Raw genomic sequence first — 26,693 nt, forward strand, 5'->3', positions numbered from 1 at the left:
TCATATACATGAAGATTATGCCTTGTCGGACAAACTACAAATCCTCAATCACGAAAAGCTACGAGCCTAACTTCTATGCTGTTAGGCCGTCATTAAAATGTTGTATCAACAATCCCCAGCAGGGGTTATAAAACACACATGATTTAGAAAGGCCACCCTTCCAGTCGCTATAACACTCGTGTCTTTATTACCACAACATTCGTCGATCAATTCTTGAACTGTCATTTAGTTGATCTTCAGTGATCTGTTTCGATATAATCGTCAAGCTACAACTGGCTGGAACTTACTATCCTATATCTCTTTAAGCTCAAGGTCAGTTCCACAGGACCCACATGGAGGACTAGCCTCGGGAGAAGAACAGAAGACAGAGAGTCCTTACCCTTAAAACGGGATATCTACTATCTACAGAGGTCTGCTAACATATATGATCGTCACACTTTCACCATTTATCAGCACCGACACTCGTTATGTGTCTGTCCATATTTATTCTCAATAGAGTTTAATATAACTTGGTAACATCGGTAAAAGAAGGACTGTGAAAAGTCTAAGTCACCCACCCCGCCAATGTGTCTCGCAATATATTCCGGTTCCGATGCAAGAACCAATGATCTCCATCTACCTCAAAAATGTTGAACTCTTTCGCATGTGTGCCCCAAGCAGCAACTTCGTCCGGGTACACCACTTCATCCTGGCGTGCGGCAAAAGCGGTGATCGCTATATCTAATGGATCCTCTTCACTAAATCGGTAGTTCAGAAGTAATGGTGCGTCCTTCCTCATCGCCGGTAATATCGAGCGAAGAAATTCGACATCATCTATATATCGAGAAATAGCCATCGCATACTCGGGGCTGAAGTCCTGGGGAATGACCTGGAGTATTACACCTCGCGTCTGCCAACGTTTGATGAGATTTGGTGCTATGGTGCCGGTTACCAGAAGGCGTGGAAGAGGTTTCTCTTGTTTTCTGAGGGCTCTAAGCACTTCGAAAGCAATAATTCCTCCGAAGGAGTGGCCCCAAAAGACTTTGGGGGCTCCCACGACTTCGTCCATCTCGCCAAGGATGCCAGAAACAACTTCAGACATGTTGCTTAAAACCGCTTCTTCGGATCGATTCTCTCGGCCTGGTAGCTGCACTGCAATTGCGTTGAGTCCATGCGGTGGATCCACCAAGAAAGGAGTGAAAAGAGAAGCCGAAGCGCCCATTGAGTGGAAGCACACAAGACGAGGGGAGGAGGCGTTGGATATTTTGCCGCCAATGAACCATTTTGATAAGACAGACAGTCCCACAGAGGGCACGTGTTCGGAGGTGTGGTTGGCAGCATCAGTACCGTTCCCACCTTCGACATGACTATTTTGAAATGAGCCATTAAGCTCCACCGCAATTTCCTGAAGACTGGGCGCTTCAAAGAGCCTCATGAGGGGGTATGGAACCCGAACTTCACGCAATATCACGCCTCGCAGTTGTGTGAGAGTGAGGGAGTCAAATGCGTATTGGCTGATCTTCTCCGTGAGAGAAATCCGACTCGGGTTTACGCCAATGATTTTGGCCAGTCCAGAGCATAATGTATCGGCGATCATGGCCACTCGCTGTGGGCCAGATATATTGAATATTGATCGGGTGGACCCTGAACTGCCTAACTCGGCTTGCTCATTCTTCAGCCCCATGAAAGCAGCATCTCGAATCAGATGAGGGTACGCTGTGAGAAACATAGACCAATCAAGATTAAGAGCCAGGCGTTGCGTAGTACCATGAAGAATACCACGCTCAAAGGCGGATAGAACTGCTGGAAGACACGTGGTCACTAACCCTAGCGACTGCAGGATTTCGTGGAGCCTGTCGTTGTGGGTTGATTTCTCAGACATACCAGCAAAGTATCCTAGTAAGCCAAGATTGAGAGAAAATCCTGGCAAGCCGGATGCCTGACGGTAATGTGCCAGTCCATCTAGGTACTGGTTCGCAGCAGCGTAGCCGAATTGTCCTGTGAGCCCGATAATACTCGCGATGGATGAAGCCATAACAAAGAAGTCAAGATCCATGTTCTGGGTAGCCAGATGAAGATTCCATGCACCCAATGCCTTGGGCTTGAACACATGCCAGAAATCATCCATCTTTGTCTCATGAGCATATATATCTCCCAAGATCCCTGCACAGTGAACCACCCCTACGATAGGAGGCCAGCCCGTTTGATGACTGAAAAGCAGCATTACCGCCTCAAGGCTACTGATATCTGCTTGCGCAATCCTTACGTTGGCTCCGTGGCGTCGCAGATCCAAAATAATTGCATGATCCTCTTCAGACTTTGGTCCTGAGCGACTTGCAAGCATGAGATAACGAGCTCCTCGCTTAACCAGGAGCCTGGCGAAGTGTAGCCCTAGACCACTTGTACCGCCAGTGATGATATAAGTTCGATCCCCTCGGAGCTCTAGCTGAGTTGGTGGTACTGTAACAACCTCGGTGTTGTCTGGTAGTTCCACGGCAATGTTTCCGATTACGGTAGACCGGGAAACTGCCTTCAGGGCTGTGGAGACCTCCGTGATGGGGTATGTGGTGACTGGGAGTGGTACCAGCTGGCCGTTTGCAAGCAGAGCACAAACTTCGTTGATCATTCGACAGTGTAAATCCGGCTTTTCTATTGCCAGTCTATCGACGTCAACAACAAAGAACGAACCATTCCGGCTGAATTGCTCGAGGCCGAGCTTCGTATTCCGGTAAATATCCGTACTTCCTATCTCCAGAAAGCGGCCGAATGGAGCAAGACATACGACCGATTGTGGGAACATGGTGCTAGAAAGTGAATTTAGCACCACGTCCATGCCTTGGTCTCCGGTTACAGCCTTGAGCTGATCGTGGAATGATACAGAAGTTGGATCCAATACGGCTTCGACTCCCATCTGTAACACCCACGCCCGACGGGAAGGAGTTTCAGCTGTAGCATATACACGAGCACCTAGATGCTTGGCAATTTGAATTGCCGCGATACCCACCCCACTACCTGCTGAATGGATGAGAACCCGTTCTCCAGACTCTGGTCTGCCGAGGTAGGCCAAGGCATAATATGCTGTTATGAATGCGACTGGAACGCAGGCTGCTTCGGGGAAAGTCAAAGAGGGCGGGATAACAGCTAGCAGGCTACGGTGGGCGGTTATGAGCCCTCCAAGGCTCTGTGGCACTCGAACCATGACCGGAGTGCCAATTTTAATGTCTTGCACATTTTTACCGACCGCCACAACTCGGCCGGCGGCCTCCAGTCCTAGCTTTTGACTTGCAAGGCTTCCAGAGATTACTTGCTCACTCGACACGCCGAAGACATTCATTGCATCTGTGATGTTTAGACCAGCGGCGTGCACTTCAATACTCGCATCATCTGGTCCCAATTCTTCTTCGACTTTCTGCCGTATAATGATATTGTCGAGAGTCCCGTTGGGACCGGGCTCAGAGGAATATGCTCCCCCTCTTGCAGGCACACGCTTTTCTATGCGTCTCTTCTCCTCTCCGGGATCCACAGCCACAATTCGTTTGAAGAATCGACCTTCGGGTCGTATGGCCACGACACTCTCGGTATAGCCGACCCGATTCGTTTGTAACTCTTCTTCCAGTAATGGGATGTTCTGGCGATGTTCGTCTAGCGCAAGATCCACACAGCGGATACGAACTCGGGGCAGCTCGTTTGCCATTACTCGGGCAGCTGCTTGCACAGCAGAGGAAATGGGATCACATTGTGAGTCTGCTGGCGTCATGCAGCTGCCCTTGGTCAAGATCACAAGTGTGGGAACTCCTTGGTTCTCATGAAGCCAGGTGGCGACGAGAAGAAGTACTCTCATCACAACTTCCACGGTGCGGTGAAACTCGCGGCAGTATGAACCGGAAATGAACGCCGGAATAATGACAAGTAAGCGCGCGTCCCACAGAAACGGCCATTCTGTGGGCTTGTAGTTTTCATCAACTTGGTCTAGAAACTTCTGATGGAACTGGGCGCGAGGAAATGTTCTCTGGATGCTGCATTGCAAGTCAAGGCCCCCCCTCTCAGGTTCAAAAATCACCACGTTATCGAATTCAGACTCTACTCTGCTCAGCCCGTCCTTGGTTTCAGGTTGGAAACATACTTCGTGTTCCAGAAGCCGTGGCACATGCTGACCCGGAATGCGCTTTGTTGTGATTCCAGTTGCTACGGCAAGGATTTGACCATTTTCGCTATAGACTGATGTATTGCAGCGGAGGAAAGTATCATCATGCAGCGTAATATGGGTATGCACAAATGCAGATGTGATACTCTCCTCTGCTTCGAATATCTCAATCTGTTCAACGTGGGAAGGTAGGTTCACATACCGGAAATCACCGTGCTGGCCCTTGTCAACGAAAATCATATGTACGGCAGTATCCAAGAGCGCCGGGTGGAATCTGAACCGTGCTGCCTCCGCATGCAAAAAGCCCGGGAGCGTTATATATGTGAAAATTTCGTCCCCTAGCCGCCAAATCCTTTGAGCTCCCCTGAACGCCTCTCCATACCAAAGACCTGACTCTTCCAGTTTCAAGTAAAAGTTTTCAGGATCAACTTCCACCCCAGCCTGCAGCCGAGACCTTGCACTTTCCAGTGCCTCTGTAGCAGCCCCCGGTCGCTCGTCAAACGCATTAATCCGTCCACGAGAACAGACCTGCCATGGCACCTCAGGGGTCGAGTCTGCGGGGCGTGAACTTATCACAAAGTCATTCGCAGGGGTTGTAATTTCTAGCAACACTTGCGGAGCGGGATCCTCTGCAGATGGTAGGATCACAGGACGCTCAAGCCTCAGGTCTTCCAGCCAGATTTTCATGTGTGGAAGGTGTTCCCGCGCAGCCATGTATACGGACTCCACATGTCCTGTCATTGGAAATACGACCGCCCCATCTATAACATGATCGGCAAGAAAGGGAGACACGCCTGTGCTCAGTCTGAGTCGTACCGCCGCTCGATATTCATCGGTAAGACGAAGAACGCTCCTAAGGAATGGATGCTTGTTTTGACCAAGCCGGCGTTGCTGAGCCTCCGGGTTCTCGAACCAGTACTGCTGGCGTTGAAACGGGTATAATGGGAGATCGACAAGCTGGCCCCCGCCTCCGTTGAAGGATTCAATGTCCACGTCAACGCCGGTTGCATGTGCCGCTCCGATGACACATGAGACAGGGTCAGTTTTACTCCCCCTGATCATGGCTGGCATAATGTGAACAGAGTGCTTGGCAGATTCAGCAATACCACGGGTTCCAGAGACCAAGACAGGGTGTGGCCCAATCTCGACTAGGAAATTACAACCGTCTTCTAACATCCTTTCCATGGTCTCGCGAAATCGGACTGGCCTACGTACGTTTTGAAACCAGTAGTCACCTGACAGGTGAGTGCCAGGCTCAATCAGCGTAGTGACAGTGGAGTACAAGTTGGTCTTGGTCGGGTTCCCTTGAACACACGATAGTGCTGCAACGAGTTCGTTTTCCAGGGGATCCATGAAGCGGCTGTGGTATGGTACGTCCACTTTGACGAATCGCGCAAAGCTCCCCTGAGCCTCGAGAATACTGGCAAATTGTTCCAGTTCTGCCGTAGGCCCAGTCAAAGTCGTCATTTCAGTGCCATTGTGAGCTGCAATCTCCACAATTCCTCCAAAATGATGCCGCTGAAGAAGTTGCTCTGCCACCTTGGATGATATTCCAGATGCTAGCATACTTCCCATGCCTGCTGCCTTATTCTGGATCTGTGATCGAACATAAATGACTTTGACGGCTTCCTCAAGACTAAGTGCACCAGCGATATGGGCAGCAGCAACTTCACCAATGGAGTGGCCCACGATAGCATCTGGTGTGAGTCCATAAGACATTAACATTCTCGCCAATGCAATCTGAATGGCTGCGATAGCAGGCTGAACAATTGTGGTTTTGTTCATTCTTGCTAGGTCGTCCCCGCATGATGACATCTCCGTGCAAATTGAAAACCCTCCCAGTGCAATGAATATCTCATCAAAGGCAGCTAGAGACTCACGAAATTCAACTTCTTGATCCGCAAGGGCCATCCCCATCCCGAGCCATTGGCCGCCTTGACCAGAAAACAAGAAGGCTGTTTTCGTAGAACTTCCTGCTCGTCTCTGGAGAGGCAACACATGCTTAGTTACTTGTCCAGAACTTAGATGGTCAAGTCTAGAGCACAAGTCCTCAAGGGTGTCAGCCGCAATGACCGATATTTCGTTGTGGGTGCTCCGTCGCATGTTGAGAGTGTATGCAACGTCGGTTAGAGCGGTCTTTTGGAGTTGTAGGTAAGAGGAAAGTTGTCGAGCAACCTGCTCCATAGCAGATAGAGACCTTGCAGAAATCACATAAACGCGTGGCGCATGACTGGCTGGAGAATAGGAGCTACTGATATCATTCGGTGCTTCTTCGAGGATAGTATGCGCGTTGGTCCCCCCAGCCCCAAACGAGTTGACCCCGACCCATAGCGTGTGTTGCCCATCTGAGGATAAGGGTGTAATCTGGGTAGGTACCTCAATCTGAAGTGACTGGAAATCAATTACAGGATTGGGATTCTTGAAATGGACCTGTGGGGGGATTTCTCTGTGAAAAGTCACCAGTGCTGCCTTGATGAAGCCAGCGATTCCAGCAGCGCCCTCGAGGTGACCGAAATTACCCTTGAGTGATCCTATCCAAAGGGGATTTTTATCTTTAGACCGCGCCTGTCCGATCTGGTTTCCAAGGGCGTCTGCCTCGATGGGATCCCCGACTGGGGTTCCTGGGCCGTGGGCCTCGACATAACGGACTTTGGCTGGGTCCGTGTTGGAATTTTTGTAGATCGAATGCAGTAATGCTGTCTGAGCTGCCAGGCTGGGGACAGTGAATCCCTCTGGTGTGTATCCGTCTTGATTCACAAGGGAGCTGCGGACCAAGGCGTAGATTCTGTCCTTGTTTTGGATCGCTCGACTGAGAGGCTTCAAGAAGACCATTCCGACGCCTTCACTGCGAACATAGCCATTGCCCGCCGCATCGAACGATTTACAGGCGCCATCTGGAGAAAGAAAACCCGCCTTGGACATCAAAATCGTAGACTCGGGGCGGAGAATGGCATTAACACCACCAACGAGAGCAGCCTCGCTCTCTTGCGCCCAAAGGCTTTGGCAGGCCAGATGCAACGCAACCAAGCTGCTCGAGCAGGCGGTATTGAGAGTAAGGCTCGGGCCTCGTAAATCTAACCGATGCGAGACCCGATTAGCGATTGAGCAGTCGTGAGTTCCCATTCCCACATGGGGACCAACGTTGTCTCGTTGCTCTGTTCCTCCTTGGATGGAGAGATAGTCGTTGGCGAACATCCCAACAAAGACACTTGTCTGTGATCCAGCCACCTGCTGCAAAGTTGTGCCAGAGTCCTCCAGCGCATGAACGCTAGCCTCCAACAGGAGTCGCTGTTGCGGGTCGATCCTGGATGCCTCGCTTGGGAATATACCGAAGAATTCGGCATCGAAGGATTGAATTTTGTCCACGAATCCCCCTTTGATGCTTCGGATGGTACCATATTTTGCCGGGTTATCATCGTGCAGGGCATTTGCATCAAAACGATCACTCGGTACTTCAGACACCAGGTCCCTGCCTTCACGCAGTACGTCCCAAAACTCCTTCGAGCTCGTGACCCCCCCGGGAAGGCGACATCCAATACCGACAATGGCAATGGGCTCGCGATTGATAAAAGCCATAACAAAAATTATAGATAGCAAGAAAAAAGAAACCACGAATGTCTGTTGATATCTCAATAGATTCTGGAGATTCTGGAAGCTAGTTATGGTTCTCCTTTCCAAACCGCTTTCCATCGACCCTTTTATATACACGTAGATGCCTTTTTTCAAGAGTCGCCATATGACGTAGGCAGATTTAGATACTCGGCCCACCCCAGCGATGTTCTTGGGGATTGGGCTCACAGACTCCCTCTCTTCCACATAAGATTCATATACGCATCCATCCCTATACAGTCCATCGGTATCCACTCTTGTGTGAGTTTGGCGTATGCCCGCTTCCCTCTTCTTCCCTTTCGCATAACTCCGACCAGTCTAGTTCAAGGCCCACACTCCCATTTCTTTCATCCCTCCAGTACTCTCGTAATATCAGAGGTCTGTCGATCGAAGAACGCAGTGCAGGTTTATCCATTGAGTTCCCATCCCTACACAGAAACAGTGTAGGTAATACCTCGGTGGCAGGTCGAAGCAATATGCAAAATATAACTATTGCGTAACCACATGATTATGTGGGCCAGTGTTAGAACTTGAGTTTAATACGTGCAAATTGATCAATCGGTCGATCTGCATATTGCCTCATGGTACTAACCACATACACTATATATGTCTCCGGTAGTAGCCTGAAGGGGATAATAACTCGCCTAGCATTTAAATCCTATTAAGTACAGCTCTATAAGGTCGGTATTTCAGATATTTCGGACTTCGATTCGTAATGCCTAAGTTGCCAAGTTGTTTGGAAGATGAGCTGACCTTCCCTGCTTGCTCTAGTCTTAGTAGTCTGTAGCTCTGTAGATGGCTTCTTTTTTTCTCCACGCAACTAGAGATTTTCCAGGGTACTCATCTCGTCATATTAGTCCTTCCAACTTAATCTTTCACAGCGGTATTATTTTTATTTACAAATGGTGTTCTATATGACGTGGAGAGTGGGTACTATAGATACTTGTTACTCTAGGTGTTTTATCTCCGCTTTATCGGATCACGTATCATTTCAGCTATCGTTAGAGTTATCTGACTTGTTTTACTTTTATCTCGACTGGTGTTTCATGTTGAACTAGACCTGAGATGCTTCTCTATGAAAGTATGTATAGGTAAGCGCGATATCATATGACGTATAGCCTCCTATGAGACACGTGCTCCTTGTCGGTATCTTATGTGAATATATCGCCCTCAAGACCCCTATAAGAAGATTTTCCTCTCACACAGACTGCTATTTAAATGTATTTTCTAAGTAATCATAAGTCCTAGGAGGACGCACATCCCTCAGTGAGTTTTGGATCAGTACCAGATGACCTACAGTGTAGTTTCAGTCATAACAGTTGCACAGGAAAGCAAAACTAACGTTTCGTAGTTGACTGGCTATCGGCAAATAAAAGCGGAGTCAATGTACCTCGGTACATGTTGACTATTGCAGGACCAAGTGCTCCCGTCCGAGAACTTCACAGGACTTTGTACAACAGGTTACCCAAGTAAGGTTCACCCATCTGTGGACACACACTCAACTTAGTCATCATGATAATCATATCACTTCCCAAGCAGTCGCGGCTTGGTGTATTTGACTTTTTGAAGGTATTACTCATCCATTTGTCCACAGCCTAGCATAATTTATGATGTATGCGAGATTTTAACATGAAATATACCGCTATTCCAAGCCGATTTCATCTAATATGCGCATTCTAAAATAATATTTGGGTTTTATAGTTAGTATGATGAGGATAATTTCATAGCATCAAAGTGGTATCTTTTATTTGTATAGCATTGAAACAACATGCATAAAATACGGAAAAGAATCTTATAGTAACCTTAGGAGTCCCTCTCTAGTCCTATGGGAATTCGGTCATACACTGTCCGTCATAGCGAGTCAGCTTCTCTTTCCAACTGTCTAGAAAGACTTATTAGATTAATCCTGTAGGGTATTCCTAAATTCCCCATGCCCCACCACTAGGCATCATTTGTTAATTCTGGGAAGCCTTCGCGCTACCAGGATTTGTGCTGATGCTATCGGTTGAAGCATTATCAGGTAGGTGACCCCCTAAACCCTAAATCGCAACCGGGGTTATTCCTATGGGCTAAAGGAGGTTATTCCTAGTCGATATCTAGAATGTGGATAATCAATGCTAGGAATACGCATTTAAAACGCAGAAAATAAATGCGATTGATACCAAGACACTGTTTGAAGAGAGGCATGATGTGAATGAACGATAAATGCAACAGTTATTTGGGAGTTGTCGAAACATGCATCTTTGTTAATGCTTTCCGCGCTATCAGTAAAATGAAAAAGAATAGACTGGTGGTGGTACAAGACCTATAGTGGTGACAGCATAAGGATCAACGGGCAAAGAGGATCTACAGCCGGTGATTAAATTATTGGTTCTCAGAAATTCGACTACAAAATGGTAGAAAAGAATAATACACCGATTTATTCGTTCATTTTCTTTTGAAATATAGAAGAGGAGCGTTTATTGAATATTATTGGCCGGTTGACACTCTCTACAGTGCGAATTTCCTAATACCCAGGCACCCCCAAGTCTGCTGTAAAATTTATTTCACTCTGCCCACTTAGAAAGTTATTATAGAAAGATATAGTAGGATAAGCCAGTGCTAGGGTTCTGCAGAGTCTGATTGGGTTACTTCTGTCGGGGAAATGATACAGAGCTTAATTTTCGTCATTATTGCTGATTCCCTGCTGGTAGACCAAAGATGCTAGCCGGCCCGCTGAGAGCTATATTTTGAAGTTGAGCCCCAAAGGTGTCGTGCTATTGATGGCTTCCCAGTTACCAAGCCCAGCCCACCGTCATAAATAGTAGATAGGGTGGAGCTGGTCTGACAGGCTGCATGGGAGGACGATTGCGGAGATGGTGGTGAGGTGGGAAAGAGGTGGAAGATGAACCACCACGTTGAGCGACTCAGGGAATCCCTTCTACAACCAGATCAATTCACCACCTAGCTCAAGTCCTAATCCTTGCATCACCACAACACTCAACCTTGAACACTGTGAGTTTATGGAATTTTGCGCGTCGCTAGCATTCGAGATTCCTACTGACAGCCTCTCAAGCAAACAAGTTCCAGACGATGCCCTCTTTGAAACGCCCCCGTGACATTGCCACCTCGCCTCTCCCCGATCTCCTTGTCAGCGATAACCGGACGACGTCAAGCACGCTTCATAAAATACAATTCGCCGGCCCACTTCTGCCATGGACAGGGTTCACCACTGCTGTTAAAAATGCCTACAATACACAGCAGTGGAGTAACCGGGTGATTCAGATCGGCATTCAATCCAGAAATCTCACCACTGAGAGGGTTTTTGTCGGAGATGAGGCCGGGGTTTGTGCTCGCTTCCAACAAGCTGCTGGACAGGTCCTTGGTGCAGTATTTGAGGCCCAATCAATCAATATAGCACTAGGGGACTTCAAGTGCACTGGACTTTCATACAGCAAGACCCCCGACGTGGTCATGCTCTCTTTACCAGATCTGCAGAACGGCAATGTGCAGCAACTAAGAGTTGTCGGCGAAGTCAAGGTACCGTGGCTGATAGAGCATCGACTTGACTTGTGTGCTGCAAATTCAACTTGGTTGCGAGAGGTCCTTGCACAACCTATTTCATACATGTTAGACCTTGGTTGTGTGTATGGCTTCATCACCAATTACTGCCAGACCATGTTCTTACGACAAATTCAGGTCGGATCAACTTGGAGGATTGAGCATTCCCCCGTCATCGAATCATCCGTCCGATATGTGCCCTCAGACCCTGCAAATCAGGTTATCGGACCTATGTTGACCTTCAATCAATGTCTTCTATATCTTGCTACCATTGCTGAAACCCAGGGCCCGATTACCAACCCCACTCCTCGCAGTCAATGGATCAGGCGACGTCGATCTTAGTATACTGCCCGGATACTTTCGTGTATAGCAAATACATTCATGTAAGCAAGAATCCGAGACAGTATGTGTGTGCAATTGGCTGACGTCTATGATCATGTGGCAACTGGAGCTAAATTTGACAATGAAGACAGATTTCGATAAAATGCATGTAACATTTGACATAGTACGCCCTAATTGCACCTGCAGCAATCCTTTCATTCATATTTTTTTACTAAGCCAGTCAGGAAGAAACAAGACGGCGCAACGTGCTTTACACTGTATCCCGCTGGGGTTGTTTCCATATTCACCACGTCCAGCCGTTGACATCTTCGATCCAATCCACCGTTTCGGGTGGTGTCCCTTCCAAGTAGAATCGGCTATTGGATGGTTGGATGAGTCCGTATTGGAAGTAGTTAACATCATCCCACTGTTGAGGTTCGTCAAACGGAGATGCGAGTTTGAATCCGCAGATGTGCCTAGAGAAGGTTAGATGTTAGATCATCATAGTCCATATAGATACTCTCGTATAGACACACATTTGACCACTAGACTTGTCATAAATAATCTTCGATGGACCACCCATACATGGCATATACCCGCACTGTAAAAACCTACTACTCTCTGTTAGCCTTATGATTTCGCAGTGGTCACTAGATAATCATACGTATAGACTTGGCGAAACGTATCGCGGATGGCCTGGCGATCGTCAAAGGGGAGTCTCCAGAATTCGGTCAAATTAAGAGAGTCGCCGGCGACTTTTTCCCATAGAATATACGTGATGTATCCCCCAGGAACACCCTCGTCGTGGTCTTGCTGGCGCTGTTGATAGCCTAGCAGCCGAGGAACAACCTCACAGTCTAGCTTCATGAATGTCCGGAAAGCAGTCAGTTCTGGGTGGTCAGGAGGAGTCTCGACGGCCTGGCTAGCCCGTATCGCGGCCTTCTTCATTTCAGTTCCAGCTATAGGAACCTGTTGGTAAATGCGTAAAAATGCGCGCCTGTTATCATCTTCCACGCTGGCAGGTCGGCATAGGAACTTCCCGGCTGTGTCTGAGGGCCCGAGCTCCGCAGCGATGTCTTCCTTTGTCAGGCGATTCGACTCTTCGCCGAGCTTCTCGAGTATTATCCATTTTTGGGCAGGGAAGTTGAACGGTGGTTCGGCAACGGTATCAAACGTGACCTGCGTTCCTTCGAGATCGGTGAGATATTCCATTGATGAATCCATGGCAGGTAGGTTGGAGATGGGAACAAATGGTACAAAGAATGGGTAGAAGAGTGGTGATCATATGTTTACAAACAAGGTTTAATTTCTCCGGCTCTGCGGCAAAGTTTCTCTCCCACATCACGTCAACCTTTTTTTCTTTCAGCTACGTGTATTGTTTGTTTGATGGTTTCCAGTGTCTCGTTGGAGCCCTTCGCCCTCCACTGCAATCCTCTCGACTACGGATCTTTCTCCGACGGAAGCCAGCTTTATGCCTTCTCAACTGCCCCTCTACGGACCAAGCATCCCGGTATAACAACTGGCCCCGGCAACACGACCTGTTCCGAGGCCAACGGTCAAATCCATGTCAGCCAATACGCTATCCCTAATACCTTTTTGGTTATGCCTCCGCTTCATGCAGCAGTGTCGACTTTGGCTAGACTAAGAACACATGTTACCTCAGCAACGATGACAGCCCGTCAACTTTCAAAGCTCGCCACTTTACCAGCACGCAGTCTGTCAGTTGTTCTGGAGCTTGTGAAAGAGAGGAGTCCCATCCCGGCCTTCCTCGGTTTAAAACGACACAAACGCCATCAGCTAAGGTCGATAGGGCCCTCACTTGACCTTTATATCCCTAAGGCAAGTTTAGAGCCCTGTAGCATAAAGGCGATTGTCCAGAAAGGGTGCATGGTAAGTACGCCGCTGCCCTTAGGTCGCTTGACCTGTCCAACAAGACCTAGCCGAGTAATAATGAGACAATTCAAGTGCTGAAGGCAATCGAAGCCTGAGCACAAATCGGACCATAGCCTTCATCCTACCTGTCTAGGTCGCTAGTATACTTATACCCTACCGTATAAGTTCCAGTATAGCCCTCCACAATAGAAACTATGTTAGAGCGAGTCAAAGTATAGAAGGTTGCCTGATGGAGCTCAGTAATCCAAATGAATTGAAAAAAATGCCTCACCAGATCAACCTTAGAAGGGTAGATGAGGATAAGAAACAAAGAGCAGATAGTGGGGATAGGGAGGGTTATATGAAACCACGCGCATAAGGATAGAGGGGGCTGAACCAACAGTGTCAAGGCTAAACCTGAAGTAACCTCCATCCCGGGGCGAAGCCGCGCTTATAAAATGGGTGACTTCAAGATTCTGTCAAAACTAGGAGATGCCATCATCAATATTTCTCTTTTTAATTTTGGGAATACTTCAATTTTACTGCTTACCGTAGACACAGTAGGCGCCAGATATCTTTACCAAGTTTGGTATATGCGAAGATTACGGGCTCTTATACTCATCCACGGATCTTAAGCTTCGGTCGAAATTCTGAATCCAAAATACAGTCGACGTTGCTTTAGCAACAATAAAATGATGCCATGCATGTGCCGAGGCACCGGTCGTTTCATGTCGTGGGGAATGAACGAATCTGTTATCTTAAATTGGCGCCTCGAGATCTTCATCCTGGGATAAACCAAGTATTCTGATTGGTTTGTGTCTGTGCGCAACGCTCATGTCTCCGACTATGGGTCCACAAAACATCCCGCTCCCTCCTCGACTAGGAAGTCGCGCTGCAGTAGGCGCCTCGACAAAAGTACAACTATTCCTGGGAGCTGAAACAGGGGGCATTTTAAAAAATGGTTTGCCCTTTTAACCCGTAATCTCCCTCGCTTATTGCAAGTCCGAGAATGAGCAGCACTTGAGGGAAATACTATGAAAACCCCACCACAACCAGCGACAGTCCATGAACTGGACCAATATGGCAACCCGGTGCTTCGCAGCAAGGTTTCTGCGACTAGAAACCGCGTAACGAAAAGGAACTCGACACCGTACTCCTTAAACAGAGCTCAGCATCCGCCTGGAAAAGCCCAGGACTGGATTCGGGGCGAGTCCACACGTAGTGGCTCCCTGAATGAGATGGTCAGGGCCTACGGCGAAGACCCAAAATTTCCCATGACTATCTTCAGTAGTAGCCAGGACACAGATTCGGAGCGTAACAAAGTTCCCGGATGTTGGTTCAGAAAGGTTTCTTTCCTTGGTATATATATATATTCACATTCTGACTATACCCGTGATTCAAAGCTAATTAAGATATAGATGAGGCGGAAGTACTTGATACCAGCGCAACAATCGGTAGTCAGCGGTGCATTCGATTGACAGCGTTTATCACGAAAAGTGATGAAGACCACATAGATCCCAAAATCTACGTGGAACAACGAGTTTACGAAGGCATAAGCGATAACATAACTGTCCACGAACTTTCTTTTGGCGGCAGCATTCAACTTGACAAGGAGTATGTGTTTCCGGGCTGCGGCGACGAAGATAGAATCTGGGGAAAGCGTGATCTGATACTTCGCATCGTATCGGTAAGTTACACTCTTAGGTATCTACTGTCTAGGAAAGGTCGCTCAATCATATTCAGCTTGAGCAGGAAAGCTTCAATACCTACCTGCGGGGCCATACGACATACTACGGTTATGATATCAAAGACTATATCTATGTGGACGAAGAGAGCATTTCTAAGGAGTCACCGCATACGGTATGGCGAAATATGAGCCAAGCACCTTACAAGATATCATTTAATGCGAGGGATTTACAAATTCTGCGCAATGCCAAACAAGAGAACCCGGAAAAGGTAGCCGTATTATCGGGTGAGGACATTGAGCTCCTTCAGCTGCATTTTGTTGGGCAAGGACATTCCACCGAAGACAACTTGGGTGGAGGTGATCTTGATGTTTGTGTTATCTATAGGCCTTGATGTCAATATGGTGTTGTTATATGTGATCTTTGGGCTCTCTTTTCTGTAAAGGTCGTATAAAGTCTAGGATAGCTAAGATCTGATTCCCTATTTTGCTTTAATGGTGTATGTTGAATATGTCTGAATGTAACACTACGGAAGGAGGGAAGAGGAGAGCGAAGCTCCAACGTAGTTGGTTATACTATATGCAGTATGACCTGGTCCTTCGGGTATTGGGTTATAGAAAAGTCTAACATCTTCTTTCTCGATGGTGTCGAGGCGTGCTACACATCTAAATATCCACATGTGATGAATATTAGTCAATGATACGTAATGATAGAAAAGTAGTAGCTACAAAGGGAAGAACATTATATCCCAATATATACATTACTATCAATTTCCACAAATAATCAATTCGAAATTATTAGGCTGGCTAACTCAGCTCTAGTAGCACCATGCTATATCAGTCTAAGAAGGAAATAAAAAGAAATTGCAACAAGCGAATTCAATGCACAATTTGATACCAAAAACCAGTTGTTTGCATCAAGTTCGGAGCTCACAAAAGCAATTTTCTGGGCGCTGTAGGTGACAACTTGTTCAAAACCAGGTCCAATGTGCTCTTCAGTTCGTTCCAACTATCAAGTATATTGGAGTCATCATGACCTTGAAACAGATCAAGGGCAAGCCCTTGCTTGTGAATCTGATCAAATTCAATCGCCTTTCCGTGGAGTGTTTCGATCGAGCTTCTGATAAACTCGCTATAACGGCTCTCCAACAATAGTAGTGTGGCTTCGTATTCCCTCCGAGACTCTGCATACGAGCCAAACAATGAATTGAATGTAGATCGAAGTATTGCCATCATGTTCTTGCGATACTCGGTATTTTGATACGCCCCGTATGCTGGATGGAAGCCGTGCACGACATGCGCTATGTGTTGTTTGTAATTGAATTGAGAGACCGTTTGATTTTTTGCACCATTTAGCGAGGATCGTAGATCACCAAGCTTAGCGTGCCAGAACGAATCATAGAGACCACCATCCTTAGGACTGAAACACTGGCATGCAACGATAACGGGGAGCTTGAACTTGTGAATACAAGCAAGAGTCAGCTCAAACATATCATGCAAGGCTTGTAAGCGCTTATCATGGTTATTTTCCAACCATGTATCAGTCAACATAGGAAACAATTCCATAATGATTATGTCGTCGAGCTTGAATCCAGTATCACCCAGGACAACTTGTAGCCAATCTAATGTAAAAGTCTCCGTGACCATTTTGTCGAATTCAAGCTTATCATTCTTTGGGTTTTGAAACAAAATACATGGAAAATTCACAATGCCGCATAGCAATCGTCGGAAATTTTCGAATCCTTGCTGCGGTAATCCATATTTGTCACGAAGCTTTGCAGCCTGGGTAAAAATGGGATCGTTTGGAAGAATTCGTTTGATATTTGCATGTTTGATTGTTTCCTTCAAAAGCTCTTCCAGCGTTCCCGGGGCTGGGACATGTTCAAAAAAGGGGTTGAGAGCTTTCGAGGTTTCTTCCGGCTCCATGGTCTCTAGGGCTCGAGTATACTCCAAAAAGGGATTGAAGAGAGGTTTCGATGTTTCTTCAGGTGGGGAGGTCTCTATGGCTGGAGTATGCTCCAAGAGAGGGTTGAAGAGAGCTTTCGAGGTTTCTTCAAGCTCCAAAGACTTGAATTCGTTAACGAGAACATCCGCAGTGGTGGCCATATTGTGTGTAATACAAAGTAGCGAGATAGTTTCGGTATAAGACAGCTTATCTTCTTATATACCCTCTAAGGTCAGAGATTAGTGTGCTTGGGGGCTGGTCATATGGCTCAGTGCCAACTCATGGATGTGTAGCACCGACGTCAGAACCAACATGTTCCTCTCGACACAGCCCGCTTTTTCATTCAGTCGGCGTGATGATCGTATGGTTCGCAAGCATTGTTCGTACTCGTGGCTGTGCACTTTTATTGCCATGTCTCACACCTTTCAAGCCGCCCAAAGATCTTTGTCAATGAGGCTCAACCAACATCTACAATATACGTAATGATTGGTTGCATAATGGATATCCATACACCCAACCAATAGCTGTTTATCAGCCACAAAGCATAACCAATTCTGAGATTTAGTTGATTTGGCTACCTATGTATATCTTCTGTTTATTTATATATCTACTAGTATCGTTAAAAGCACAACCTATATTCTCAACAAAAGTCGATCAAGACTTGCAATAATATGTCAAGACCATAGGTAACTGATACGTAAAGTCGGTAACGGTAGGATTACTTGCAAGATAATGATATGGCGGCCTGGATGTAAAGTCCTAACTGAGGCGAAGTAATAAATTATATGGCGAAAAGGACGAATAGCGGGGCAGCCAGGACTTTTGCATCCAGATGCTGAGCTTACAGCCACCTATCTAAACCAGGACCCTGGCATGTGGCTTGTTTCCTGGGCGAAGAAACGGATGAGCGCCTAGTTTGTAAATGACTGGAGCGTATCATCTGAGCCCAGGTAAACTACTATCGGTCAGCCCAATCTACAACAGCAGAATAAAAGAATAAATAAACGTATCGGATCTATTTGTGACTTGTTATGCATGAGGAATCACATAGGGCGCTAAGAGCTTTGATTGGTACCCTATATTGCCCCATTAGAGTGCCACAGATACCATCTTTATCAAGGTGTCTCAGCGCTTAACGGCTTGGACCGGCCCACTTATTGGAACTAATACCAAAGTGGAGAAATAATATATTTACTTACGCAGAGGTGAGCTATAGATAACCCGATTGACATACAAAACAGTGAGCCTATATGACAGTGTGACAACCTTGGGGAAAGGCTGCCTTAACTCAAGCGCTATGGTCGTGGCTGAGGATAACAGGGCCGGGTAGATAGAAGCGTACATCGCAGAGCTAACGAGTCATATACAAAGGAAGGGAAGTGGCGGAGCTTAGGAACTCACTAATCTGGATCAATAGCAAAAATGCCTCACCTACAGAGCTCAAGTATCTTCAATCTTCTACCAGAATTAACTCAAGTACCTAGGAGATAATGAGACATATAGGCATCAATAATGCCTAAAAGGAGGTTTTGTCGCATGGCACCTATACCTATGGTCTCGACTATCTTTTTTTAGTGTCTTGGCTTTGGCCATTTGGCCAAAGCCAAGACCTCTAGTGATTTGATGGTTACCAGGTCTAGACCTAATAGACAGCCATGCCTAATTGCTGGCCAAATTTCAACATCAATTCTATAATTGCGTCGACAGTCTGATTTGCACTCGATTCTACCCCTTAATATCATTTGTAGCAAGCTCCTAGTGTCCTGAATCTCTGCATCCTTTCCTCTAGACTATAAAAGAGACCGTAGCTTTTATCGCTGGCTCCTAGGAATTCTCTTTGCTCTACTATCAATTTAAGCTCAGCTCAGCTCATATATTAATATACCAGTTTCCCTAGATGCACTCTGCAATTTATATCAGAACAGCTTGATTCATATTTCTCAGATTATTTCTCTACGCTTCCTCCTATTATGTCTGGCGCATTATACTAGTACGGGTTGGTGCTGGAAAATCATCCTAAATCATATTTCCTACTGCCGAAAATTCAAATTTTGGACCTCGGAAAGAGATATTGATATTAAAAACCGTATTAAGGTATAATTTTTCTTACCCTCTCTAATAGTATCGGCTATTCTAACATATCGTGGGTAGTTCAACAAGCGTTATCGTAACCATCAGTTCCGGAACGTTTCACTGTATTATGTAGACTCTAATCCTAGGATAGAACTTGTTTTCTACGAAGATCAAGAGGTTTTGACGACGACCCGCAGTCTTAGGGACCAAGATCTTCGGATATTAAGCGTGGGCTTGGGATACTCCGATGAATCGAACAGGTCAATGGTGGAATTAACACATCAAGTTTATCATTGGACTTTTATGAAGGATGTCCCTCGGGTTTGTGTAAAAGGTCGATCGGATTTTGAGTCTTCCGAGGTGCTATGATTCCTTTATTTGGCAATATCTGTATTTTCTATCTGCTTTCTATATTCGCTATAGTTAAATGGAAATTGAAATCACTTTATTTTGTCTCTGCTGAGTCCTCTGAATACAACTTCTGATACACTAAGAATGAACCTGGAGACCGTAAGTATTAGAAGCTTTTCTAGTGGACTACGCCGATGGATCAAGTGGAATTGTTTGCTGCGGCTCGTGGGTTTCTGGGAAACCGAAGTCTGTACAACATCATTTTTTGTTGTATATCAAGATCTGCAAGGCGAAGGAACTAGTGCCGTTTGGGAATCGGAAGAAAGTCAGGAAAGGAAGCATGCTTCGTATTTCTATGGCTTATTATGCCAGAGAAAATTGATCTGTTTAAACCGTTTTGTCTGCTACTTCTATGTCGGAAAGTACATAGGATCAATAATGGAGCAATTAGCACTAGGTATTGATTTAGTCCGGCATATCCAAGTCATGAAGCACATATAGTCAGCCTTAAACAAATCATCCTAGAAGAGGTTCCAGCGCGGCATGATATCAGTCATTATTAGCAGATAATTTACTAATGGGCGCTATGTAGCTTTAAAGATAGATTATTTTTTGCCCCCGGTCCAGGTAAATGTATAGTAATTGAGACAGCGGCCATAATATAGATATATTAAGCCTGATCATTGTCCGAAAGAAGTATTTCAATTCACTTTCTCCCTAGTATGGATACTATAGAGCTAACTTTGACAACCCTTATTGCGAGCTGGTATTTTCTCATTTTTTGTGCACTCTACTGCTTCCCATTTCTCCATAATCGCACTCAGGTAGGCAAATCTGCGTTCTCTATTCTTAGGTTTAAGCTGCTTGACTTCGTATATAGAGAGGTCAATCCTCACATCGCGATTGAAAATACCAAGCGCAAAGAGGAACTGGGCTTCCCTATAACACACGCCCAATCATACTCTGCTATATACTTCGTCCTAACGGGAATATGCCCAATACTAAGTACGTTCTATGTCTTTACCCGAGACTTTCAACCAAGCTAGGCTGAGCTTTATAGACGTGGCACATACAATACAGCGGGCGTCAAGAAGCCACTTGATCCAATGAGGATTAGTTGAGTGTTAACCGATCCGAAAATTTGCTGGCACTCAAAGAAAACATCGAATGGCCTTGATCATGTCTGTTGTTTGGATACAGTGACACTGAAGTCAACGGTCCCATCCGGTAGCACCCATTTCAAGCAGCTGCAACTTCGGACCTACCACATATTTCTATGAAAGATCATAAGCATACATACAATGACGAGGAGCTTTGGTTTATTTGGTACAAGCGCGCTGCTCTTGGCCAAAGATGGAATGATATCCTTGTGAGCTTTAACCGCCAATTCCCGGGGCGGCAACGCCTTTATGGCAAAACACTACGAGCCTTGTACTATCGATTGATTAATAGGCTACGAATTTTCTTAGGGGAAAGCATTTCAACGGACTCTATCGCGCGAATCTATCATACTCGCGGATGCTGGAAGCTTGGGAAACTGCTCAGTCTTCTTCTGGAGGTGATGATAGGATAACGTCTCTGGGCTGGATCCCATTTGTATGATACCACAAAAGCATTGAGTGCCCGTGGGAGATAACTGATTTCTTTTGCTGTAAACGCATTTGATCATTACTATGTTCCGTATAAATTGCCAGAAATCGGGGTATAGAGATAATGAGTTGTTAATGTGTACTGAGTGGCCATGCAAAACGTAGTCTTTAGCTTTAGCCTAATAAGGTTAAGACATATCTCTGGAGTTTTGTAAGATATAGATTCCCGTCAGAAGGGCTGACGTATAACTATTGCATATTGAAACTGAATATCCTCGGGTTTATGAAGTTTAATTGACTGGAATTTGCGCATATTGGTGTACCTGCATGTATAGATTGATGGGAATGCATTGAGAATGATTCATAAATGTCCTCATGAACGGCCGTCGGATGTTGCACCCTATAATGCCAGCCTAGTATATACATGACTACTTGTCATTGCCGTATTCCTTTACCCACTGGTCGAGCGAGAGCGTTTCTGGCTGGCTGGTATACGCCTCCTGTCGATACTGGTTCACTGCAGACATGTTAGATGTATATCACGTTCAGGAAAATTGACACTTACCATAGCCGCCGAGATCATTCCAGCTATTAACCAACAGCGTAAGCGTTCGTTTCTCAATAGCCGGACCTGGGGGAATTTCCTTGGAGGTGTCTTTGGCTGCGTCGTTGAGTCCCTTGAGATCATCGGCGATGGTCTGCCAGACCGTTTCGAGTTCCTCGACTGTTTTGATGGCTGGATTTATTAGGTTGATCAGGGCCGAGGCGCCGTTCTAAAGTGGTTAGTTCTGTACCAGGCATTATGAAGGAAACTTACTGACATGCGCTGGGCGTCTGCGCTCACGATCCGGGCTGCTTCCAGCTTCTTTTGGTCATCCTTGATCTTGCCCTCGGTGTCCTGAATGTTCTCCTTGATCTTTCTGATTTTTAGGCCGTAGATGCTGGCCACGGCGATGGCAGCGATGAAGCCAAAGATGGTGCTGTGTCATTAGCAGAGATAATCCAGCCGGATATATAAACTTACACCCAGGCGTAGGCCGGAGTCGTCTCAGCAACTTTGAGATCTATACAATATATGATCAGCATATGCTCCCCAATCGGTAACAAGGACAAACCATAGCTCAGCTCGTCGTGCTCGGCATCCAGCTCCTTCTGTAGGGTTTTGATTTCGCCCTCGAGCCTTTTGATCTCGGTATCATCCAGCAGCTTCTTGACCTGCTCCTCGTTGGTCTGCAGTGTGGAGCTATGTTTGGTCGTGGCAGTCTTGAACGTCTCTAAGTCATCCCGGGCCTTGACACTGAGTGTCTGCAGCTCGGTGATCCGAGCAATCAGGTCATTGGTAAACTCTTTGATCGCCTCTCTGGCATCGTCCTTTTTCTTCTGTTCCGTCGTGTCGTGGTAGTCCTGGATGGACTGCAGAAAGCCCACGTAGTACGAGCTGTCGACTGTTCCACCCGCAACCTTTGCGTAGTTGATAATCTTGCCTGACAGATCGACGAGTCCTTTCCAGGTGTTGTCGCGGAAATTCTGGTTGTCTTTTTGGACCTGATCTGCATTAGCAACTGATAGGATGGCAGAGAGGTTTTCATACATCGGAATAAGCCGCAACCATCAAGTTAACCTCTTTGGTTACCTCGCCCTTGACCGACTCGTCGATGCCCATGCGCCGGATATAGTCATCGTGATCGGTGGGCAGATCACATCCGGCCCAGATGTAGCGCATCATGTTCATGATGTCCGGATGAGAGAGGATGAAGACATCTTTTTTCTTTTCCTCTCCTCCCGGATGGCCCGTGACGTTCGTGATGAGGTCGGAGGTTGCATAATAGGTTTTGATGTCTGTAGACATGTTGGAGGATTGAATGACTGAAGATTGAATGGATTGATGGAGGGATTGATTGAGGATTGAATGATTGAGCTGTTTGAGATAGACCATGGCTGGGACATTCGATGTTTATATACTGATACAGACTCGAGAAGAAGACTGATAGTCCATTTCTTACGGTGTCCGCGACATGATAGCCAGCCACATCCTACCCCTCATCACGATGAAGTATGTAGCAAGAAGCCATCAGCTCAGTTCTTCATGCAGCTGATATTCCGCAAGAGCCACGTCAAGTAGTGACCATAGACGGTAAGAGGGCTGTCTGGATGGACTGGAAGATTGTGAAAGTATCATGCACTGATTCAGTAGTTGAAACGACGCTGGAAGAGTGCATGCCTAGCAAGTACAGCATACGGAATCCGACTTCATAGTATGGTATGTATATCCAAGCCAGGTGGCAATACGATAGTTCAATTATTATACTGCATGAATGTTATTATATCTACCATATATACTCATAGGTTATCCTATTAATTCTAGGAAACAGGTATTTCTACTGATGAGAATGCTAGAGGGCATACATACTCTATCTACTACATTTAGCAGTAATCGAGGTGAAATTGCGATACCCCATTGTAGGCCCACTGTATTTTCAGTCCCAAAACTCCACATGGAAAACGAAAGCCAAAAGTATTCGAAAATACTTGGCTGGTAATGTGGAGAATAGACGTCCCAGACCATCTGCAGATTCAGCCAGCCGCAAACTGTCCCCACAGCGGAGTGGGAGGGACGCGCCGTACCATGGCCGATGTTCATCTTGTCGTTTACGGAACAGCGTGCATGCTGCAGATTTACCTTTTCCGGCTAGCCGAAGAGCTGAAGAGGCATTAAACGATTAGCTGGGATGGGGATAGTTAGTTGCATATGGCACCGATGGGTTCGTACCAATGTGGTAATGATGTACTGCTAACCGGAAAAGCAAACATAATAAGTAATAAATAGCATTGTGTCATAGAGTCAAAGGAATATATTACCAAAATATACATAACTTCCAACAATCGTATTCAATACCGCCAGAATCAAATATTATTCCCTGTTGACGACTGTCAGTGGGGTGGGAATAATAACCAATGATAGTATAACCCACATGCATAACCGCGGGGAACACCGCCGATCTTCTGCACTTAGGATGTAATATGAGTATCTCTTACCGAGGACACCATCTACAGACTAAGCAACCATCATCATGGGAAGATTTGTCTACTACCCGGTGGAATCTAACAGTCTAGTATTCGGGCTTATCCAGAACATGCCGTTAGTCGGCATTTGAAAGGTTACACCTGTATGGCGCTCATCTTATCTTTTCCGCTGTGCTGTCGTGCTCAGTAAGACAGGGTTGGTACCCAAGCGACAGACTATTCTCTGCACCCTGCCACCATTCATGGCCCCTTGCGTGTTGTGATACAATCCTACATGCTACCCAACTACCTCTGCTCGCTGCTCTATCGTCCGTCGTCAAGAATAAGAATTCTGCTCCCGAACGGTGGCCCTCGGGACTTGGCCGTGATCCACCAGGATGATCTCCACAAAGGTGGCTACTAGGCCTCCCCCGAATACGAGACTGTGATAGGTCCATGCGTTGGCTGGGTTTGAAATGGGTTCGGGGAAACCGGAGGAGTCGATTATCCGACTGCACGAGGCCTATATGTAGGAGACCCAATTAAACGAACGATTGATGACTTTATCTAACGTAGCCTAGAGTACACGAGGGCTTAAGTACTTGCTGAGTACTTAGATGTCTATATGAGCGAACACGCTGGCCGGGGGTTCGTTAGTCGGACTAACGTTATCCCTTTGATCCGAGCTATCAGATCTCATCAGGATTGAGGTGGGCTACACATGAGATCATGAGATGGACTAGTTTTTAGCCGGATATACTTCCAAGATCGGCAAGATGTGGCTGGCTGAGTCTATTATTTCCTCACCCGCATTCCGTCACATCACATTAATTTGCCCAGGAGCGAGCCGAGCCGAGCCGAGCAACATTCGTGTGCTACGCTACTGCACAACCATCACAGCAGATGCAGGCTTGGCTAGAGGGGTAGAATATCGACAGTCTAGATGGTCCCTTTCTATTCTACGGCTTATATTGCATCCTTTGGGGCAGAGAGAACATATCCATATGCATGACGATGAAGCCAATTTCCATTACTCAAACTGTGCTTCTCTTACTACCTATCACTAACTGCATGCTGCAGTCCAAACCAGTCAGTTGAGCTGAGATGAGCTGATCACCGATGTGGGGCATGGTCAATCGCTTCGACAGCCGACTGCAAATGTTCCTCTATCAGTTTGTTGACTGGATATCGTCAGTCCGTGAATCCATCAGCTATAATGCATATCAGCACTCACTCTCGTCTGTGACGTCTTTCCACCCCAACAGGAGATGCGCCAGCTCAACTCTCAGGAATACCTCAACCTTGGGACTGTGCGGGTCGTACAGGAACTCTTGCAGAGTTGTCGCGTCTGTGTCAATCGCCTCCCAAGAGCCTTCGAGATGTTAGATCAAGCTGGCTAAAGACAGAGAAGGGGGGGGGGAGACTGACCTCGGAAATATTCCAGATCCTTGACCGCCTTGCCGGTGTGCTCGTCGAGGCTTTCAATCCACTTCTTGAGATTGTCCAGCCCGACAATGCCGCCGTGGATGTTGAGCAGTTTCTCCAGGATTTCCTGCAAACTGGGATCCTGCATTCTCTTGACGAGATCGGCGTACATGCCGCGAAGATACTCCCGATTGTCGTTCCAGGCGTTGATGACCCCTGCGAGGGAGATTGATCCAGAGGTCCGACTGGCCGTGTTGGCGGAGACGATCAACTCCATGGTGAGCTTGTTCAGCTTCTCCTTCACTTCGGGGGTTGGTTTGTCGCGAAGCTGGCGGAAGAGGTCGAAGAGAGAGGCTGCATAGTTAGTGTCTGTGATTGATGGATGGATGATACATACGAAAATCCGACTGGGCTTTGGCTGCAAACTCTAGCGTTTTTTTGCAGGCAGCATCGACCGTTTTGATAATCGCCTGTTTATCAGTATAAGTCGTATCTTGACAGGAAGGAAACTCACGCCAAAGTCATCGGCAATCTCAAACATGGTATTGAAGCCCTTGAAGAGATTGTTCAAGATATCGGCATAGTGATTGTAGACATCCCGGGTGATGCCAGCCCGCTCACAGATGGTGTCCACCGACTGAGGCAGGTTAAGACACTCGACGGCAAACTTGGTGGCATCAGAAATGAGCGGCCCGTCCAGACAGATACGGCCGTCCTGGAGGAGGTCACGAACAGAGAGAAACCGCTGGTCGACTGTAGTCATTTTTGGGAGTTGATGGAGTTGATGAGATAAATGAGAGGTGAGATGCACGAGGGAATTCTACCCCGTATCCAGGGGGTTTTTAGAAACACTCTACGCTGGTCTTTTCGGCGTGCCTGTTCGTGCAGAAGGTGCCTTCAGCAGAAGTACGGTGCATGAGATTATCTGGCCCATTATTAGCTCGAGAATGTCGATCACAAAACATTTGCGCTGAAGGTGAGGGGGAGAGGCAGTGGCTGGCTGAGCCCCTCGTCTGTCTCATGGAAGGTCGTGGAATAAAGCTCTGGTTCACGCAGTCTCTCCTGTCTTTCTCAACGACTCTGAGATTATTGAGAACACCAGCTCTATAAATAACAGACAACATTACCTCCCTCCCAACACTGAACTATCTTCTTTAT

The 26,693-nt window shown here is 46.6% G+C and overlaps 7 protein-coding genes across 7 annotated transcripts; 2 read left to right on the forward strand and 5 right to left on the reverse strand.

The window, feature by feature from the left end:
- Positions 1-544: 544 nt before the first annotated feature.
- On the reverse strand, positions 545-7,699 carry N7537_009109 (uncharacterized protein; the record flags this gene model as incomplete). The annotated part of the gene is made up of 1 exon (XM_056900163.1): positions 545-7,699. The coding sequence occupies one exon, from the start codon at positions 7,697-7,699 to the stop codon at positions 545-547; it is 7,155 nt and encodes a 2,384-aa protein (XP_056748831.1).
- A 3,105-nt stretch (positions 7,700-10,804) lies between these two features.
- Positions 10,805-11,614, forward strand: N7537_009110 (uncharacterized protein; the record flags this gene model as incomplete). The annotated part of the gene is made up of 1 exon (XM_056900164.1): positions 10,805-11,614. The coding sequence occupies one exon, from the start codon at positions 10,805-10,807 to the stop codon at positions 11,612-11,614; it is 810 nt and encodes a 269-aa protein (XP_056748832.1).
- A 283-nt stretch (positions 11,615-11,897) lies between these two features.
- N7537_009111 (uncharacterized protein) lies at positions 11,898-12,817 on the reverse strand (the record flags this gene model as incomplete). The annotated part of the gene is made up of 3 exons (XM_056900165.1): positions 11,898-12,069; positions 12,130-12,204; positions 12,258-12,817. 3 exons carry the CDS (start codon positions 12,815-12,817, stop codon positions 11,898-11,900), a joined length of 807 nt encoding a protein of 268 aa, XP_056748833.1.
- A 1,682-nt stretch (positions 12,818-14,499) lies between these two features.
- N7537_009112 (uncharacterized protein) lies at positions 14,500-15,544 on the forward strand (the record flags this gene model as incomplete). The annotated part of the gene is made up of 3 exons (XM_056900166.1): positions 14,500-14,824; positions 14,884-15,152; positions 15,209-15,544. 3 exons carry the CDS (start codon positions 14,500-14,502, stop codon positions 15,542-15,544), a joined length of 930 nt encoding a protein of 309 aa, XP_056748834.1.
- Positions 15,545-16,079: 535 nt separating this feature from the next.
- On the reverse strand, positions 16,080-17,255 carry N7537_009113 (uncharacterized protein; the record flags this gene model as incomplete). The annotated part of the gene is made up of 1 exon (XM_056900167.1): positions 16,080-17,255. The coding sequence occupies one exon, from the start codon at positions 17,253-17,255 to the stop codon at positions 16,080-16,082; it is 1,176 nt and encodes a 391-aa protein (XP_056748835.1).
- A 4,280-nt stretch (positions 17,256-21,535) lies between these two features.
- N7537_009114 (uncharacterized protein) lies at positions 21,536-22,956 on the reverse strand (the record flags this gene model as incomplete). Its single annotated transcript, XM_056900168.1, has 6 exons — positions 21,536-21,624; positions 21,673-21,880; positions 21,925-22,087; positions 22,132-22,171; positions 22,223-22,652; positions 22,699-22,956. 6 exons carry the CDS (start codon positions 22,954-22,956, stop codon positions 21,536-21,538), a joined length of 1,188 nt encoding a protein of 395 aa, XP_056748836.1.
- Positions 22,957-25,223: 2,267 nt separating this feature from the next.
- N7537_009115 (uncharacterized protein) lies at positions 25,224-26,298 on the reverse strand (the record flags this gene model as incomplete). The annotated part of the gene is made up of 5 exons (XM_056900169.1): positions 25,224-25,291; positions 25,345-25,482; positions 25,539-25,889; positions 25,933-26,005; positions 26,050-26,298. The coding sequence occupies 5 exons, from the start codon at positions 26,296-26,298 to the stop codon at positions 25,224-25,226; spliced, it is 879 nt and encodes a 292-aa protein (XP_056748837.1).
- Between the last annotated feature and the right edge of the window lie 395 nt (positions 26,299-26,693).

The sequence above is a fragment of the Penicillium hordei genome, assembly GCF_028827395.1.
Source record: "Penicillium hordei strain IBT 12815 chromosome Unknown utg000005l_segment0_segment0, whole genome shotgun sequence".
Classification (NCBI taxonomy): domain Eukaryota; kingdom Fungi; phylum Ascomycota; class Eurotiomycetes; order Eurotiales; family Aspergillaceae; genus Penicillium; species Penicillium hordei.